This window comes from Haliotis asinina, chromosome 13 (genome assembly GCF_037392515.1).
Source record: "Haliotis asinina isolate JCU_RB_2024 chromosome 13, JCU_Hal_asi_v2, whole genome shotgun sequence".
Taxonomy (NCBI): domain Eukaryota; kingdom Metazoa; phylum Mollusca; class Gastropoda; order Lepetellida; family Haliotidae; genus Haliotis; species Haliotis asinina.
The window spans coordinates 4312316-4333716 of NC_090292.1; the positions used below are offsets into that span (position 1 = coordinate 4312316).

The 21401-nt window shown below is 42.5% G+C and overlaps 1 protein-coding gene across 2 annotated transcripts in view; it reads left to right on the forward strand.

Annotated features, from left to right (window-relative positions):
• The first annotated feature begins 1474 nt into the window (after positions 1–1474).
• Positions 1475–21401, forward strand: part of LOC137259297 (vacuolar protein sorting-associated protein 72 homolog) — a 29928-nt gene continuing 10001 nt past the window's right edge. The window contains exons 1-5 of one of the 2 annotated variants that reach the window (XM_067796929.1): positions 1475–1591; positions 3188–3304; positions 6129–6281; positions 10691–10793; positions 12220–12414. In XM_067796929.1, coding sequence (XP_067653030.1) covers positions 3194–3304; positions 6129–6281; positions 10691–10793; positions 12220–12414 — 562 coding nt within the window. In that variant the 5' untranslated portion in view covers positions 1475–1591; positions 3188–3193. Of the gene's footprint in view, positions 1592–3182; positions 3305–6128; positions 6282–10690; positions 10794–12219; positions 12415–21401 lie in introns of those variants that run through there. The other variant, XM_067796930.1, reaches the window with a different exon arrangement.

Genomic DNA, 21401 nt, shown 5'->3' on the forward strand with positions numbered 1-21401 from the left:
GACATATATGCGAGTGACCACCAGTCGTGGTATGTGTGCACAGCAATGTATGGCATGTAAAAGCGATGCATATGTTTTGAGTCTCGCTGCAGCTCCAGTTCGGCAGCCCAAAGTGCTCTCCAAGAAGACCTCATTGCCCCTCTTGTAACGGTTAAGAATTTGGTGTGCCAAACGATGTAAGAAATTCCCTTGTGAACTAGCAAAACAGAACAAAGACAAGTCAATAAAGTTCAAATACTGTATTATTAGCAATGAGAGCAAGGTATACAAAGCCACAAGTCAATTTCACAATGCTGGTTACAAATACAATTCAAGAGAGACAAAATCTAAGGCAATGGGTCACAAGATATATAGTAGCAAACTCACCAAAGTCTTGGTGTGAGAGAGAATCAACTATACAGAATGTAAACACGGCGATCGGTCTGACAGCAGATAATGTATCCCGGAAGTGAACACATAGAAAACTAGGAGCAGATAAATTCCGGAAAACAAGAATCCCAATTTTGTTACGGTTAAAAATTTACTGTAACACTCTGTAGCTCCATAGCTAAGTTTAGATGTATATATGTCTACTAATGCTTGGTTGCTGATGAGAGACACACATAAGCACTGATTTTAATTTGCCTTCAAGAACATTGAGAATAAACATTACTAATATTATTTCTTGTTCCCTTGTACCATCACAGAGAAGAGAAAAGAACTCAGCACTCTTCAGTTCAGAAATAATATTTTTTACAACTGTTTCATTGATACACGTGATAAATAATCTATCTCTTTTGTCTGAAGAGTAGCTGTGACCTACATCCAAACCAACGGTTTGAAGAGGTCAATGATCTTTGGAACATCTGTGTAGGGTTTCTGATTCATTGCAATGTAGTATGCTACTCTAAATAATCTCATCAATATTTCTATACATGTATTTTTACAGTCAGTCTTCATAACGGCTTGTCGTAGTGTTAGTTTTGATGTACTACAAATGGTGGTTAATTCAGAATCTACAGGGCGCTTATGTACATTTTGACATCTAAATTCTCAATGAAGATACCCTGTTATTATGAGTCTGGGAAAGCTCAAGGTACATTTGAAATAACTCACTAGCCCGTGAAAAACTATAATATTCCATTCATGAAATAAGGACAGCTTTGATATTAAAACACACCAGCATGGAGGTTCTATAATGTCTGAGTGTCACCACGTGAATAATCCCGAATTACACTGCACTTCGAAAATGTGAGTGAGTAAGTTTAGTTTTACACCGCACTCAGCATGGTTCCAACCATATGTAATAAATCGAGTCTGTAATAAATCGAGTCTGGACCAGATCACTGCAATTACACACTTGCGGAACCTGATTGTACATTTCGTGAGTTGGCAATTTTAAAATCACATGAAACTGTCTTCGGTTCACTTGCATAACTTACATATGCAAGGGTCCGTTCCGTTTTATCCGAGATGTATGACCTGCTACAAGGGAGATAATCAGCTTTGCTCTTTGTTTATGGAGGGAAAGAAAGTGTGAACTTCCGGTGGCGGTACTTGTGATGTGTTTATGAATTGTGGAAGAATCTGTTGAATAGATTACTGGAGAAAGGTAGGTTGCAAGAGCTTGTGTTATTATATGTAGAGTGCAGTGTTTCAGTGTCAGTTTTTATTCACGCTGCAAAGCAGCGATACTACCAACCCATCCCGATGCCGGGTCATGTCTTGAGCACGTTGGGAAAAGCTAACTGGCTATCGACCTAACATAGGCCTAACGGGATATCGCTATGATTGAACATTTTTCTAACTATTTCAAATTCCGCATGAAATGGTTTCATATCATACAGATTAATAGTTAATGGATGTAGTGAGCTTGAATAAAATAAGTTTTGGGACAAAATGAGAATGTTCATCTGTTCATATTATGATCAGGAAAAGATGCTTCATTAAGAACACAATTTTGCATAGATTTTCTTTTGACAAACAAAACTGAATGTCTATGTCATTCATTTTCAGTAAAAATTGTCCAAAATATTGTAGACTTACATTAAATTAGCGATTTCGAAAGTTACTTATTACGTGATGGACATTTTCAAAAAGGGTTTCAAATTAAATGAAAGAAAACCTTAGGATACCAAAACTTGAATGATGCTGATGTCCTCATGCGGAAATTTATCACTTCAAATTTACTTGATCAATATCATAATTTTACTGGCAAACGACCAGTTAAGTCAAGCTGTCTGTACAAGTGGTACAGCCAGGTGTTAGCATAACAGGTACGCTGCAATAACAGGCACACTTTTAGCCGACAAGCACACTTTTAGCCGACAAGCACACTTTTAGCCTATATACGTGATATATGACTTCAGGTAGTCAAACCGATGCCTCCCAAACCAGGTTACTTGAGGTGTAGTGACAAATTTGTTGTAAATTTGCTTCAAACCATGATATGTCCAGACAGTCAAGACTTGACTATAAGACCCTAAAGACCCCACTGCTGCTCTTAACTAACACTTTGCCACCAAATATTATATACATTTCATAATAACGACAAAAACATTAAATAAAGATGGAACAAAACTTCTTGTTCGTACTGCTTTCAGAGCTGCCTTCATCATTCTCCTCAGATTTGATTAGTGTTTCTTTTTGATATGTTGGGATTGCACTTTCTCAGTAAAGTACAGATTCTAGTACTATTGGTTCTCAGTTGCATCAAGGTCTTAGACCCATGAAGGTCCTGGGGTAGAATAGGCCTTCAGCAACCCATGCTTGCCATAAAAGGCGACTCAGCTTGTCGTAAGAGGCGACTAATGGGATCGGGTGGTCAGGCTCGCTGACTTGGTTGACACTTGTCATCGGTTCACAATTGCACAGGTCGATGCTCATGTTGTTGATCACTGGATTGTCTGGTCCAAACTCGATTATTTACAGACCGCCGCCATATAGCTGGAATATTGCTGAGTGAGACATAAAACTAAACTCACTCACTCACTCACTCACCATCAAGGTCTTAAGCCTCTCTTTGAGAGTCGTGCTTAATTGCTATCACACAAAGTTAGCATTAAAACCCACCCAGTCACATATACGGAGAAAGCATAATCCCAACTGTGACATAAGTTACATCTGACCACTTTCTAAATGGCAATGTTTTTGCCACTGAATGCTTCAAAAATACTCACAGGAATCTTCATTTTCCACATTTGTTCAGGTAACCATGGCAGCAACTCGAGAGAAAAGGAGTAATGCTGGTGCAAAGATGGCTCGTCTCCTGGATGATGAGGAGGAAGATGACTTCTATAAGACAACTTACGGTGGTTTCACAGAGGTGAGATTACTCACTTACATGCAGATTCTTGCTGTGGCCTGACACTCACCTGTGTTCACTTGTCCAGTCTGGACCCTAAAGACTTATACATATTAAAGAGGTTGGGTACCGTGGTTTGTGCACATATCCTATGCAGTCGGATATGACAGCATTTATGTGTTACACAGTTATTTCCCTTTATTTTGCTTCTAATCATACTTCATGATATTTTGGCCACACAAGCATTTATTCTGAGGTAAACTCGTACGTGAGTTATCTCCCCTTATCAAATTTAATTTGAGTTTGATGTTTTACTGGGAGATAACTTTTCAAACAACTACCGTAGTGACTTGCTACTTTTATTACATAATTAGATTCATTCATTCAAGACACATTTTTCAAACAACTACTGTGGTGTGAGTCTGTGACTTGCTATTTTTATTACATGATTACATTAGAGACACATTTTCTACAAAATGCGAAATTTAGCTGTTTCAACTTCTTTACATTTTGATATTTAGTTTCCAACCTCCTTAACCATGTTAAGTAATGTGCAGATCAATTCATAGTAACAAGAACTTCATCATTTATTCAAGGAAAATGCAGGGTGGCGCAATGCTGGCTTCAAATACCATGTGGTCGGTATCGTTTATCAAAGGAAGAATGGACATCTGTAGCTGATTGCTGCCTAGATTTAACCCTTTTGACTCTCCATGTTTATATTCTGCAGTAACTAAACACACAGGATACAAAGTCAAACTTGCGACGATCATCACACAAATCATCTTAGGTTTTTTGTTCCCTAGATACCATGAGGACAAATATTGCTCCCAGGAATAGTTGCTGTAAACCAAGAAATATTCTGTGTCAGTTTATATTTTGGAAATTTTGTGTTTCTCTTCCCTACTCAAAAAATTCTTGGCATAGTAATATTAAGAAAGGTAAATTTACATCAAGAATATCTTCTATTTTCCTCCTTCCATATTGATCAACACACACACACAACAAGCACATGTTTATCAATAAACACTCGACAAACACATGTTTATCAATACATACACAACAAACAAGTGTTTATCAACACACACACAACAAACACATTTTTATCAATACACACATGACAAACACATGTTTGTAGTTAAATGCCTGACGTACCCCTGGGACAGACATCACGGATCCTGCAACCAAGTCACAGAAGAGGTCACCTTCGGACTTTGGGTCATCTCAACCTAAGAAGCTGTAGTCATGTGCATTGTTCAGCATATAAATCTTCGTTGAAACCACGTACCACTGCATCATCGAAGTCATTCAACAAAGACATGGTTCCTCTCAGCGAGAGTGAAATCTACGATGAGCTACCTCTACTGCTTCCTGAGATACCAATAGTCAGCACGATGTCTCAGCATTGATCTGCTACTGAACATTTGGCAACTGTCTCCGGACCAATTCTTCAGTCGATGGGGAGCCTGTATTCAGTGCTGACATCTAGCATATCAACCTCAACACGTCGAATGCATCATCTGCATCAAGTACAAGTACAAGCAAGCACCACAGACTTTCTATAATGGGGTCTTCATGCAGCAGTTCACGGATCACATGATGAACATCATGGAGTGCTGGAGGAAACTCCAGGCATCATCCATGACGGTATCCTTGGGCACAGGATCCGCAGGCGGAATGGCACCTTCAGACGAAAAGGATGCATTGAATGAATGTTCACGTTCAGAAGTCTTCACCATCTGCTGTATCATCTCAACGCAGTTTGAAGGAAGCACCCTTCATCAACTCAGCGTGTGCACGCACACATGCATCCCGTTTCAACCACAAGGACTCACCGCATGCATCGTCTGGACATTACACACCCTGACACCGCTCATCGTCGATTTCAGACCCGGAGCATGCGCACAGGCCTGCACGAAGGCAATCATGGCATGAGGAATACTCCCCAGTTCATGCAGGCATGAGGAACAGTCAGATGTTCGGCGCAGTGATGACGTTGGGCGAACCTACTCAGAGCACTCGCGAAGGTATTCGCTCAAGGACCTGGACAGGGATGACTCCTCAGAATGAGATATGCGTCATCAGTCTGCATCAGAAGGAGAATAGGAGGTTATCGTCTCAGAGTCGGGGATTACATTGTGGATAGCTGATGGGTTAGACCTAGAATCCCCATCCAACGAGGCTCTCACATACAAAATGGCCGGCGGTGATTTGACACTTTCACCTTTCCAATTATTGCTTACACAGGCTGTATATCCAATGACTGATAGAGATCACTAAATGAAACTGCATGAAAGCAGCATGACAAATATGTGTGTATACTTCTCTTTAAAGGTGTACTGTCACTATTGTAAATATTGCCACTTACTTCAGGCAACTGTTCAAAACTAAGGTTTGCAAAATATGCCATAATCTTTAAAGGTACTGTTTACACATGAACTGATATATTGTAAAACAAATTCACACCATTGAGAAGATTATTGTCATGAGTACAGTATATTATGAAAATCATTGAAATTGGCAAATTCTTAACACAACTTTACTCCACAATGCAGCTGTTCACATGCACTATGTTTGCATGTTTTCAGCAATTTGATACATATTACTCATGCAAGTCCACTGCATAAAGTTTGTAGTTGGATCCGCCAAGTTAGCTGAGGAATCAGTCATCAATGTGACCAGTACAAGTCATAGCATATAGCCAATATTTTGAGTGTGAATGTTTTGAGTATGGTTTGAACAACTGATGAAGACAGTGTTTCTTGTGATGAAGTCCAGCAACATTTTCTGACCATTTTAACAACCATGGTATGTCTTGTGATGAAATGCTTCGTTTAACTTTCAGGAAGTTGAAGATAACGATTATCAGTCTGAGGATTCAGAGTCAGATGTAACAGATTCTGACATTGACATCGATGAAAATGATGAAGCACGTAGTGACTTGGAAGATGATGAACCCCTGCGCAAAAAGAGAGGCGTGGATACGAAGGCTTATAAGGTAAGGAATACGTTGAGAGAGGTGCATGGATATGAAGGCCTATAAGGTAAGGAATACGTTGAGAGAGGTGCGTGGATATGAAGGCCTATAAGGTAAGGAATACGTTGAGAGAGGTGCGTGGATATGAAGGCCTATAAGGTAGGGAATACGTTGAGAGAGGTGCATGGATATGAAGGCTTATAAGGTAAGGAATACGTTGAGAGAGGTGCGTGGATATGAAGGCTTATAAGGTAAGGAATACGTTGAGAGAGGTGTGTGGATATGAAGGCCTATATGGTAAGGAATACGTTGAGAGAGGTGCATGGATATGAAGGCCTATAAGGTAAGGAATATGTTGAGAGAGGTGCGTGGACATGAAGGCCTATAAGGTAAGGAATACGTTGAGAGAGGTGCGTGGATATGAAGGCCTATAAGGTAAGGAATACATTGAGAGAGGTGCATGGATATGAAGGCCTATAAGGTAAGGAATATGTTGAGAGAGGTGCGTGGATATGAAGGCCTATAAGGTAAGGAATACGTTGAGAGAGGTGCATGGACCTATAAGGTAAGGAATACGTTGAGAGAGGTGCGTGGATATGAAGGCCTATAAGGTAAGGAATACGTTGAGAGAGGTGCATGGATATGAAGGCCTATAAGGTAAGGAATACGTTGAGAGAGGTGCATGGACCTATAAGGTAAGGAATACGTTGAGAGAGGTGCGTGGATATGAAGGCCTATAAGGTAAGGAATACGTTGAGAGAGGTGCGTGGATATGAAGGCCTATAAGGTAGGGAATACGTTGAGAGAGGTGCATGGATATGAAGGCCTATAAGGTAAGGAATACGTTGAGAGAGGTGCGTGGATATGAAGGCCTATAAGGTAAGGAATACGTTGAGAGAGGTGCATGGATATGAAGGCCTATAAGGTAAGGAATACGTTGAGAGAGGTGCATGGACCTATAAGGTAAGGAATACGGTGAGAGAGGTGCGTGGATATGAAGGCCTATAAGGTAAGGAATACGTTGAGAGAGGTGCGTGGATATGAAGGCCTATAAGGTAGGGAATACGTTGAGAGAGGTGCGTGGATATGAAGGCCTATAAGGTAAGGAATACGTTGAGAGAGGTGCATGGACCTATAAGGTAAGGAATACGTTGAGAGAGGTGCGTGGATATGAAGGCCTATAAGGTAAGGAATACGTTGAGAGAGGTGCATGGATACGAAGGCCTATAAGGTAAGGAATACGTTGAGAGAGGTGCATGGACCTATAAGGTAAGGAATACGTTGAGAGAGGTGCGTGGATATGAAGGCCAATAAGGTAAGGAATACGTTGAGAGAGGTGCGTGGATATGAAGGCCTATAAGGTAAGGAATACGTTGAGAGAGGTGTGTGGATATGAAGGCTTATAAGGTAAGGAATACATTGAGAGAGGTGCATGGATATGAAGGCCTATAAGGTAAGGAATACGTTGAGAGAGGTGCATGGATATGAAGGCTTATAAGGTAAGGAATACGTTGAGAGAGGTGCATGGACCTATAAGGTAAGGAATACGTTGAGAGAGGTGTGTGGATATGAAGGCTTATAAGGTAAGGAATACATTGAGAGAGGTGCATGGATATGAAGGCCTATAAGGTAAGGAATACGTTGAGAGAGGTGCATGGATATGAAGGCTTATAAGGTAAGGAATACGTTGAGAGAGGTGCATGGACCTATAAGGTAAGGAATACGTTGAGAGAGGTGCGTGGATATGAAGGCCTATAAGGTAAGGAATACGTTGAGAGAGGTGCGTGGATATGAAGGCCTATAAGGTAAGGGATACGTTGAGAGAGGTGCATGGATATGAAGGCCTATAAGGTAAGGAATACGTTGAGAGAGGTGCATGGACCTATAAGGTAAGGAATACGTTGAGAGAGGTGCGTGGATATGAAGGCCTATAAGGTAAGGAATACGTTGAGAGAGGTGCGTGGATATGAAGGCCTATAAGGTAAGGAATACGTTGAGAGAGGTGCGTGGATATGAAGGCTTATAAGGTAAGGAATACATTGAGAGAGGTGCGTGGATATGAAGGCCTATAAGGTAAGGAATACGTTGAGAGAGGTGCATGGATATGAAGGCTTATAAGGTAAGGAATACGTTGAGAGAGGTGCATGGATACGAAGGCTTATAAGGTAAGGAATACGTTGAAAGAGGTGCATGGATATGAAGGCCTATAAGGTAAGGAATACGTTGAGAGAGGTGCATGGATATGAAGGCTTATAAGGTAAGGAATACGTTGAGAGAGGTGCATGGACCTATAAGGTAAGGAATACGTTGAGAGAGGTGCGTGGATATGAAGGCCTATAAGGTAAGGAATACGTTGAGAGAGGTGCGTGGATATGAAGGCCTATAAGGTAAGGAATACGTTGAGAGAGGTGCATGGATATGAAGGCCTATAAGGTAAGGAATACGTTGAGAGAGGTGCATGGACCTATAAGGTAAGGAATACGTTGAGAGAGGTGCGTGGATATGAAGGCCTATAAGGTAAGGAATACGTTGAGAGAGGTGCGTGGATATGAAGGCCTATAAGGTAAGGAATACGTTGAGAGAGGTGCGTGGATATGAAGGCTTATAAGGTAAGGAATACATTGAGAGAGGTGCGTGGATATGAAGGCCTATAAGGTAAGGAATACGTTGAGAGAGGTGCATGGATATGAAGGCTTATAAGGTAAGGAATACGTTGAGAGAGGTGCATGGATACGAAGGCTTATAAGGTAAGGAATACGTTGAGAGAGGTGCATGGATATGAAGGCCTATAAGGTAAGGAATACGTTGAGAGAGGTGCGTGGATACGAAGGTTTATAAAATAAGGAATATGTAGAGAGAGGTGCGTGGATACGCAGGTTTATAAGGAAAAATGGATACGAAGGCTTTTATGGTAAGGACTGCATAAAAAAAAATGCTTTTGAAGTAAAGACTGTTTAAAAACATGCAAAGGCATATGAGATTAGGATTAAGTGAGAACAGGGGCATGGACACTTTGGCTTATGAGGTGAGGATTAAGACAAGTTTCACACAAGCATTTACTTTCCTGGAGAATTGTGGGACAGCCTAGTGGTTAAAGCATCAGTTCATTACACCCAAGACATGTGTTCCACGCCACACATGGTAATTTTTTAAAGCGTTTTTCCGCTGACCCTGCCATGTTATTATTGGATTATTGCAGCCAGTGACTTATAACTTTAACTCACTCACAACATGCTGGTTCAAAGGCACAGATAACGTGAGTTTAAGCCTATTGTCTACAAGTACACTCCAATTTTTGTAAATACTCAATATATTTGATCTTTTATGTGTACACACAAAACATCTGAAAGCCAATATTGACTATCCTGTCACGGCAAATTTGAACTGGGCGAATTTGGTTACCTCCCTTTGTGCACATACTCTTAGGCAGTGTCAGTTACTCGACAGTGATGCCTATAGAATTATCATAACTGATTTTATGACACTGTTAGGAGCACTATTTGTTGAAATATGGCTCTGAACGATGGGACAGGAAATCATTATCACCCTGACAGACAGACACACACAGACACAGACACACACACACACACACACACACACACCTCTATATATATGCTGAAAAAGGCTTTTTCATTTGAATACACGATGCCATTTCGAAAGTGATCAAATGTAGTGTGTTCTATTTGGGATTACACGTTCTCTTACTTTTGTTGGGTTAAGTCCAATGCAGGATTCAAACCCACACTCTCAGAGACAGGACCTAATTCCTCCGCCAAACCTTAACAATCGCAGAAACCGCAGTGACAGAATAAGTTAGACCACTGACTTTATGTGCTGGCGATTAGGTCGTGACTCTGACAAGGTGTCTTGGGATGGGACTTAGCCCAACTAAGTCCAAGAATCTGTACTCTACTGAGAAAGTGTAATCCCAAATATAAGTTATAAACATTAGTTTCCTTAGTTAGCCAATCAAATACACGATTTCACACAAAATATTTATATACCATTCCAAATAAGTAGGGGATATTCCATTTTGTGAGGAAAAACTGCTTTCATCATTTGCATTTTATCAATCCTGTAAATCCACAATACCCCTACTTTGCTTGAACAGGACCCGTGAAGGTCTACCCGGGGTGGAAGAGGCCTTCAGCAACCCATGCTTGCCGTAACAGGCGACTATGCTTGTCGTAAGAGGCAACTAACGGGATCGGGTGTTCAGACTAGCTGACTTTGTTGACACGTCATCAGTTCCCAATTCTGCAGATCGATGCTCATGCTGTATGTCACTGGATTGTCTGGTCCAGACACGATTATTTACAAACCGCCGCCATATAGCTGGAATATTGCTGAGTGCAGCATAAAACTAAACTCACTCACTCACTCATTGTCTGAACGGTATATCAACATGAAGCACATTTCTTCCTCTGCAGGAACCTGTGAAGAAGAGGGAGACTACCGAGAAGAAGTCTACAGAGAAGAGGAAACACAAAACCAAGTCTGAGATTTCTTCCGTCCAGATCTACTCCTCAAATGGTAGAATTTTTTTTCCTCAGAGAACTTAGGCAGTGAAGAGTAACACTCTTCATGGACAGACACCATCTATATTCCAATATATACAGTGTAGATGTTAAAAAGCAAGTGATGGTGTTATCATCTTCACCGTAATGTTGCAATGAAGATGTTGTGTGTCCATAAAGAGTCTTTTATAACATACCAGTATCTAAATGTCACTAAGAGAAGCTCAGACAGTGTTTTGTAAATAATTGATGCTCCTTCCCCAAACAATTTTACATCATTAGCGGTGTTCCAGTGATCAAAAATAATCAAAAATAGATTGAAAGAATGCTTGAAAATATTTATCAATCCTAAAAACATATTTTTGATTGATCAGAATTTTTTTGTTTTAGTTTATGGCATATTTGAATGAAGTAAACTAACCATTAAAACTGACAAATATTCAGAAACAAGCGCTCAGCAGTGTAAACCTATGCACATTGTGTTTATGAATCATAGTTTCGTATTCATTGCTGCAGTAGAAATTACTGTAATCCATCTATGAGTAGATTATACATCTAGTGAGATATACTGAGTGATAAATATTTGTTGTATAAATATACAGAATAATTTGTATTTATACATTTAAATTAAGATATTAAAATATACTGGTACTTACAAAGAACCTGGAGAAAAACCCTTAAAATTGGTACTGAAATTAAAAATGTGTATGTTTAGTTTATAAACAATAATCATTCACCACAAGTCCTCTGACAACCAGTTGTGGATGTGGTTTTCCAACACAGTATATGTAAAAACATATGTATAATTGTGCTTAAATAATAATTTTGATAATGCTTCCAGGGAGAAGTCATATTTGCTGTCTGGGCTGCATGTAGAGGGGGCAAGGGCCCTGAGCTGATCATGAGCCTTAACAGCCCTACTGTGTTAAGATCAGCCAAACCCTTTCTGCTGTATACTAATTTTAACGTGTGAAATATGATAATAATGATAAGGGGAGGTGAGAGCTGATTTCAGCAGTATTACAGCAATATGATGGCAGTCTGTGTATGATTTAGCCTGGACCAGACAATCAGGTGATGAACAGTATGAGCATCGGTCATTGTAATTGGGGTACAAGGAAGTGTAAACAGAGCATACTGATGGCACTCTTGTTGAGTAGGATCAGTTGCTGGCTTTGTCTGTCAGTGATTAGATGCTTCATTCTGAGAGTCAGGGTTTGAATCCTCAATGGTTCTCAACCTAAGTACTACAATCTATACTTTACCTAGGAGCAATCTCAGAAATATTTTAGGATGCTTTTCAATATCTGCAAAGTTATGGCTAATTAAGGGTTAAACTTTTACCATCAGACCGTTGTGAATTGGACTGGTCTAAGTTTGACACAACAGTATTTCGCTGTAGTTGAAATAATCACAGAACCACTTCCCTGTGTGTTTTGTAGAGAGGAAATCACTGCGACATTCAACGGCTGTGAAGTCCCAGGCAACAGCCAAGCGTGAGCAGGAGAGAGAACAGAAGAACAAAATGATGAAGGAGATAGCTGCCAAGAAGAATGTGACGTCCGTCAGACGTCTCACACAGGACGAACTTCTGGCTGAAGCCAAGATTACAGAACAGTTGAATCTCAAGAGCTTGGGTGAGTTGTCCCTGACAGAATCGGTTAGTTGTGCTTGAGATAATTTGTTGGTGTTTATTCTCGTATGGACTATATTTTCCTGATGTGTATATAGTCGACACCTTGTCAGTCTGTCCGTCCGTCTGTCCATCCATCCGCCCATCCGCCCATCCTTCCGTAATCATTTTGTTTCCAGAGCATAACTCAGAAACAGTTCAATATTTTTAGATCAAACTTGATAGATATAATAATCTCAGCCTATAGTTGTGCCTTTTGCTATTACAGACTTTTGGCATTTTTTTGTTTTTTTGTTTTTCCATGGAACATTTTGGTGTTAATCTAATGGTGGGGTGGACTTCATTTCCAGAGCATAACTCAAAAACCGTTTAATATTTTACTGCAAAACTTAGTAGATATATCAATCAGAACCTAAAGTTGTGACTTTTGCTATTTACAGGTTTTTATGAATTATTATTTTCTCAGTTTCAATGGAAACGTTTCAGACTTAGTCTCAAAATGGAGTGATGGACGTCATTTCCAGAGCAGAACTCAAAAACCGTTTTTTTCTGCAAAACTAGGTAGATATATCAATCAGAATGTAGCCTTTTGCTATTTACAGGTTTTTGTGATTTCTTAGTTTCTTGGTTTCCTTGGAAATGTTTCTGACTTCGTTTCAAAATGGAGGGTTAGGCCTCGTTTCCAGAGCTCAACTCAAAAACTATTTAATATCTATCAGCAAAACTTGGCAGATGTTTGAAACAGACCACAAAGTGGTGCCTTTTGCTATTTGCAAAGTTTTGGCTTGTTTATTTGCCCCGGTTTCTATGGAAACAATTCGGACTTAGTCTCAAAATGGAGGGATAGGCTTTGTTTCCAGAAAACTAGAAAACCATTTCATATCTTTCAACAGATCTTGGCACATGTATGAGACAGATCATGAAGTGGTGCCTTTTGCTGTTTACAGATATGTGGCATTTATATTTTTCATAATTTCCATGGGAATGATTCAAACCTAGTCTAAAAATACTTTAAGCAGCTGTCAGATGATTTGTCCTGTCAAATATGTGGGGGCCGGGGGGATATGTCACCTTCTCATGACTCTTGTTATTATCAATATTATTCTTATTATCATGACAGGAGGTGGTAAACATGAGCATCATTGCTTCAACCGTCTGTTGCTTAAGTATTCAGAAACACCGGAGTAGTATAGGGAATGATAGTTTTAAAACACTTTCAAGAAATGTCTCTACAAAGCCTTATTTAGTAAATAAGGCTTTGGTTGGACCATTAGATCTTGCTACTATTACCCCTACTACAAAAAAGTTGGCGGTAATTACTGTGCCTTGGTAGGAGGTAATACTGTGCCGTACGGTACGATCAATAATTCTTCTCTTACAAAACCCCTACCCGGCCCATCCCTCAAGTAGTACAAGTTAGGTTCGTTAGCTTTCATATCCACTTTATCTATGTTGTAAGTTTTGACTGACCATATAGGATCGGTGGCTCGCTTACGGCTATCGCCCTCGTGTTCCCCCGGCTGGTATAGATACCTCACTAGGGCCCTATCTGGTATCTGTTTCTCCTTCCCACGCAATGGAGCGGCCGACTCTGCAACTATTGATTTTAGTTTGATAGCGTCTGCCGGTTTCTTACCGGTGAGACGGGTGACTTCATGGTTGATTGCCGACACCACCTTGGGTAACCTCGTGACCCATTCAGTCGATCGTTTTCCAGGGGTGGTCATCTCCCTAGCATACTGATAGCCAAACAAGCGCTCAGCCAAAGTCCTATTAAATCTCTCAACTATGGCTTGGCTGCGATGGGCTCCGGCCGTGCCACGCCTGGCCTTTGTATCGTGTTTGGCTAGCAGTTGTGACACGGCACCCATGAACTCCCGTCCGGGGTCAACTTGCAGCTCTGTTGGCCACGTCAGCGGGCTGCGTTTGTATATGCGTTCGAATCCTCTGGCTACCTGGGCCGAATCTTTCGTGGTCAAGGGTTCGGCTTCCTTGTAACGACTGGCTGCATCCACTACGGTTAAGGCATACTTGTACCTCTTATCGTGGGGTAGGAACAATAGGTCTGCCTGGTGAATGCTATTAGGTATGTTAATACCGAACCTCCTTCTAGGCACGTAGCGTGGTGCCGGTAAATAGATCTGCCACAGGGCTTGTTTTTCAAGCCACGCTTTGGCTTCCTCCGGGGGTACTCGCGCTAGTTTAGCTAGCTTATCTACTGCGCTAGCTCCTTTCCAGTACCCACGCGGGCTGTAGTAAATAGCCTCAAATTTTTTCATGTCCATACGCGTATGTGTTTATTCCATCAATAGCTATCCAACGTTTCGTGTCCATAGGCGACAGGGACGTCTTGTTTATAGTCAGTCCGTATATCTTATGTCCATCACTTCTAAGTGTGTTCATTTTATGTCTAAAGGTACGGGTCTTGAACAGGGCTTCCTTGAATCTGGCGTGTTTGATGTGTTGTTTCACCACATACTTCTTAACCCCCTTAGCCTTCCGGATCTCACTATTGTCGGCTTTCAGTATGGAGTACATCTTAGGTCTCAAACCTATGTACTCGGCTATGGGCGTGCCAGCACACTCGTCCTTCATCTTACCTAGGACCTTTTTATTTACCGTACTGTGTAGGGTATGGGTCTTAGGGTAGTCGCTGGTGTCGTATAAATCGAGGTGTTTTTTCATGTCCTCGTACACGTCCTCGGTTCGAATCTCCATTAGTAGGGAATCCGTGTCAGTGTACAGTACTTCACACCTGTCGCCGTACTGTTTCTTGAGCTCGTTGTAGTAAAAGTCGTACATCAGGTGTTTGGATAAATCGAGGATGCTCATCCCCACGTAAACAGGTCGGTTGAATTTTATGTGGCTTTTCTTCATGTGTATGGCAACCAGGTTGTCTGTAAATATTTTATTACGGTTGAATGCCGGACTGGCTATCAATTTCCTGAGCTTGTCTTCCTCACTAGATCTAACCAGCTTCACGGTTACGCGTTTCCTCAGGTTTTCCATAGTCTTACCAAACACCGAGTTATTCATGAGCTTGTAGAGATTTTTCTCAAAATCACTGGTGGCTTTTTTTCGTAGGTCTGTGTTCATTCTGATGTAGGGCTCCATCCATGGACTCTGGTCGAACATGAGCACCCTGTGTATTTTGGTCAGCCTCATACCCAACGACAGGTACAGCTGTAGGTTGCGATAGTGAACGATGTACTTGGTCTTATTCATTAAGTTAGGAACGAGTTTTTCAACGTCTGTCACACGACCACCTGACAAGTTATGTTGGTACTCAGACATCCAGTCTGTGTTAACCCTCATACGTTCGGGTGCAAGGGGGTAGCTGTTGTGCGATGTGTGTAATTCCTTGGGATACTCTAGGTCAACCTCGAGGATATAACCTTTGTTCGAATCTGGTGCAACCCCCATAACATCAACGTGGGGTACCCATTCGAATCCCCCTGTAGGTAGATACTGGCTCATGGCCCAGCCGTACAGGTTGTTTGCGTCGAGGTATAGAATGTGATTGGTTGGTTTGTTAGGATCGTAACCTTTCACGTATTGATTATTTGCTTTCGCGTATCGTTTGGATGCCATGGAAATCCCACCTCGCAAGCCTTTCTCAATGAATAGGTGCATGTCGTAATCTGTGAGCAATTCCAAATTAACTCCGGTCTTTTTAAGCAAGGCGTCCCACGACAGACCTGGGCTGGTGTAATACCATGCGGGGTCGAGTTTATACTGCTTTAAACAGGTCCGCCTGAACGTTTCAAACACGTCGGCTAACAGCAGTACATCTGTCCTCAAGTACAGGTCGTGATAATCACCCAGGTTCTTACAACCCAGTTTATTCCATACGTTAGTCGCGTGCGAGTAATCATCTCGTGAGACGGACGCCTCATTCAGCTTGCTATAAAAGCAGTCAATAGGGGGTAGTCTGGTCTCGGTGAACTTAGCCCAACTATCCATGTACTCATAGGGGTACACACCCTTCCTCATAAGCAGGGGTCTAGTCTCAGCGTCTGTGTATCGATCGGTGATAGGGAAGGTATTGTTGGCCTTGACCAGACTGTCGAGTGACGACAGGAGGAACTGAAACGAGTCAATGAACCTAAGTCCGTTTAAGCTGAAGGAGATGTATCTCTCCATGTTATTGGGGATGCACGTTATATTACCATCGATTTTCGCGATGGCCTGCATGATCAAATGTGAGTCGTACCCTCTCAAGTTGTGAAAGACAACGGGGATGTTTATTGTCTTAGGGTTGATTTTAAGCTTGAGGTTGCACGCGCTGTGAGCGGCGCCTCTATACTTACCAGTTATGTGACAGTGATCTCTCACCGAATCACCGTTAAGTGGTGAGTCGCACACGTGACAGTTAGTGCTACTAGCGTGAGCTAGCCTGTCGGCTCGGGTCATACGCATGGGAGCGATTCTATACAATGCATTCCTAATAATTTTTTCTTCCTCCTGCAAACACTTTAGAAACCTTTCAGCCGCGTCAGGGCCCCTATACACTACCGGAGCTTTCGTTTCCCCGTCACAACGGACGACAATGTATCCAAACGAACAGGCTTTATGCTCTTGTGTCTTGTGGGTGAAGCTACCCCCACTGGGGGAATCCCCACCCACAACTAAGGCTTCGAAGTCGGCGTATATGATATAAGGTACAGACATTTGGTTCTTGTGGTTACTGAATTGTAGGATATTATCACCTTCCTTAGGCATGTCGACTCGTATGGCCGTCTGCCCCACACCTTGGCAATCATCCCGGTGGGATTCTAATAAATCAGCTCGACTGAAACCGTGTAGGCATCGTACACAAAAGTGTTTTTCCCCAACGTGTTTCGACTGGTCGTGCAACAACCGGCTGAGATGTTTTATCCACGTGTAGTGATACTTTTCACCTCGCTGGATCATGAATATATTGATAACTTGGCGATCCTTCACCGGGCTGACCCTGTGTACTATTGTTGTGTTACCTTCGTGCCCAAAGACATTTATAGCCAGATTATTCTGTTTTTCTACTTTAGTGATCTGGGATATGGGGGTGGGTTCATCTATACCATCCCAGTTGAGCCCATCGTCCTGTGGATAATTAGAAGCCCTGTTCGGATTAGTGTCAGCTGGAAATAAGGCTGACCTGATAGCTAACCTAAGGCAATCGTTTCCTCTATTCTTAACGTTTACTATGGCATGTTTGTTTCTATAGTAGGGAGGCAAGGCTAGGTATGACCCGCCTCTGAACGGCACGTAGTTAGCTATGTCTAGATAGACATTATCGATTTTATCTACAGCCCACCCGGACCCCAAGTGTGTGTAGCGTTCTAGGTATTCTCGTATCTGCTGAAAACTGGTATCGATTGATGCGTCAATGGTCTCTGCATGTGTGACGACCTCTTGTTTACCTCGGAAGTAAGGCTGAACATACTCAGTGGCCCCTGTGGGGCCCCCAACTTGCTTATCGAGCGACATTTTCACTGTAATCTGAAACTTGATACTTCCTAGATTATTTAGTTCCTGGTTGACCTTATCAGCTATCAGAGGCTTGATATCTGTAATGTCTATGTTTCTATCAACGTGCATGCGCCAACCTCTCAAATAATTACCTACGGCGCGCTCAGTGCGCACGAACTGTAGGTCAATAGCTCTATTCTGTCGTAATAATTCTAAAAGCTGTGGTTTTCTCATACGGGAATACCCGCCTAAACCCAAATCGTGTGCCTCGGCTTTCAGTTGTTTTACAGTGGGAGGTTTTGCTACAGGGGCATGTGATAACAATGCGGTTAACCCGGCTCTCCCCAGGTTTGAATAACCCGTGTGCCCAAGCTGTTTTGCTTGAGCTTTTAATTGTTTTACCGTAGGAGGGGCTTCTAAACCTAGTAATCTCAACAATGCTGACTTCCGCATTCTAGAATACCCGATAACACCTCTCTGTTTTGCGACCCGCTTGAGCTCGCGCACAGTAGACATCGTGTTTACACCTAAGAAAACTAATGTCTAATTGGTTCACAGTAAGGGGAGGTAACTCTTAAGTGGCTATCTTGAGCAGTCGCCTACGTTCTTTTATGTAGCCTTTTTTATTCTCGTATATGAGTTGATGTCTGACTACGTTCGCTCCGTGAGCTTTACATAAACAGTAGTGCCCTTTAACCCCGATACCACACACAGAACACGTGTAGTTAGGACTTCCCATATGGAAACAACAGAACCCCTGATTCCTGCATTTCCTACCACAGGCCTCGGTCTTCCCCATAAGTATGTATTCGCATCGGTATGGAGCGGGTCTCATGTTTACTTATATAGGTATTTTAGTTTAATTGCTTAGCAACCAACGCAGTAGCTGCTATACCCAACACTATGAAGCCCAGTTCACGATTCATTTGTCCCTTGGATGGTGTGTAGTACTGAGCGAGTGTGGGTTTATTGAGCGGTTCCAATTGTTTACCAGTTAGTAGGTAGTATTCTTTCATTGCTTCATCAACATCGTTGAATGTTTGAACGGCATGGTTTTCACGCGTGAGTTGTTCGTTAATAAAATCGATCCTCTGGAGGCGGTTTTTAGCGTACTCGGCCTGTGCTCTTTGTAATTTCTCAGTAGCGAGATCGTGTCGCTTCCTTTCTTCCTGTATTTCAGCCGCGTGATCATCTCGTAGTTTCGAGAAGAGGAAATTACTCCCGGAAAATGCCAGGGCATTCACTAACGCCCCACCGACCATCATAGCTATCGTGGCCATCCCTATATTTATTTCATTATATTATCAGGTATTATTCCTTGTTTTACTAGGATGTCTTTTGTGGCCATCGCCATACCAAGGTTCATTATGAGCATACCCATATCCTGCAGGTTGAAATCTAGCTTGATAGTTGGTTGTTTAAGCACCATTTTAGTCAACCGAGCGTACCCTACGGCTAGACTAGCGACCACTGTGGCGTGGTATGCGTCGTTGACGAACGTTTTCCCCTCAGACATTATGTATATGATATAAAATATTAAAATTATAACATGATATGCGGGTCGACGGTGGGGGTACCCCCCACACCCCCAACAGTGGGGGTTACCACCTCAGGTACCACCTCACGGTGAGGGTTTCCCTCACGTGTATATAACCACGAGATAGCCAAGGCAGCAGTTACACCTACAGCCAACAACAGTCGGGTTGGGTTGGTCACTTTATGTTGGTTACACCACCGTTTTTTACCGGCAGCTACTCTCTTAGGATTCTTCTGTCTGGTTACTGTTGAAGTGGTCTCCACCGTCACCTCGGGACTCACTGGTTCCGTCACCTCGGGACTCACTGTTTGGGGTGTGGGGGGTACCCCCACTGGGGTTTCCTGTGCAGCATCCATCTATACTATTATTATTATTCTTTCTCTCAAATTGACAATGTTTTGCCGTGATAATCGCCGCCGTCACTGGAGCCAACAACATACCATATTTGTGGTACAGCCCGCAGCTGATAGAGCTCACGGCGTGTTCGATAAAAGGGTCTTTCTCGAGGTCCTCCCACAGGTAAAGTCGGCGCTCTGGTGGAATGGGAAGGAAGTGTGATACAATACCGGTGTATATCTGGGTCATAGCCGATCCTATTGTTTTTGTCATTTCTGCTCCGAGCCGGGACTCGTATCTAGCGTACAGCTTATCGATTTCTTCGGCTGACATTTTGTTAATTTTATCCGGAGTGTAGTCTCCAAAGTAATGTTTGGCTTTGCCGCCAACAGCCAACGCCACCAGTTTCTCTCGCTTGTCATCAGTGAGGCCTGCGGGCGGCGTGGGGGAACCCTCCAACGACAATTGTTCGAGCAATTCCTCACACTCCATCTTATAATATAACAAGTAAGATTTAGTTTTAACTATATAATACCCGATGCAGACAAAACACAGAGAAATGAAAGTTAAGTTGCACACGACAAATACTTCAAATATCATAGCTTTGCTTAGCTTTGCTTAGCTTTGCTTAGCTTTGCTTAGCTTTGCTTAGCATACTATATATGCTACTGGTTGGTCGGTCTTTAGAACGAGCTTAGCGTGTTTAGTTTCAGCGAGCTGTTTCTTCACCCGTTCCCGTTCTAATTTACTCATCACATCGTTCTCTCTCAAACACTCCTCAAACGAATCCCTGTCCTTGCAGTGAAATAAGGCCACCCATCGCGTCTGCTCCCTGAGGTCTTTCAACACCGAGTTGAACTTCTGCGTTAGCACCCAGACGCTGTGATTTGCATGCCGGCCGGAGAAGGCCAGGTACGATAGCATGTCTCTCTTTTTTGTTATCTTGCGATTAGCGCTGCAGTCGTCCAGTATAAACAGCGTCGGTTCCCTTTTAAATTTCTCGTGAAGAGCTTTCAACCAGTCCTGCAGGCGTGTTCCAGGGTCGATTTTGTGTACGTCCGGGTCCGTCATTACCCAAGGTCGCGCGTACGTTTTATTCATGCCCAGAGTAGGGCACATGATAACGATGTTATCGAACACATCCTTGTAGTAACCCTCCAACATATCCAACACGAAAACGGTCTTCCCACAGCCAGTCTGCCCGCATATGATAGCGCAGTGTGGGTCAGTGGGTAGTTGTGGGTACCCCTGGGGGGTGTGGGGGTCTCCCCCACTAGTAGATGGCTTGCACGAATCTCCCATTGTCTATATTAAGTTGCGCGTCCATAATAACGTACAGATATAATTTCAACTTACCAGCGGTTTGAGCCTTCTTAGTAATCTGGATGGTTATCCCTTCGCTGCCGTTATCTATACGGCGCCCGCTACCGTGCAGTTTATCATCATCCGTGGATCGCATGTCCAACCATAGGGCGTACTTGGTGGTCAGGTATTCACCGATCTGCACGGAGCTTAGGTCCAGGTCCTTTATTATGTAATCCCCCACTGGTAGCTTTTTTATCTCATCCCACTGCTGGTGTGGTCTCATACCATGACTGAACAGCTGGTTGGGCACGCCCTCGATGGTCACTTCCACCTTTTCAATCTCGGGGTTGAAAAACTTCTCG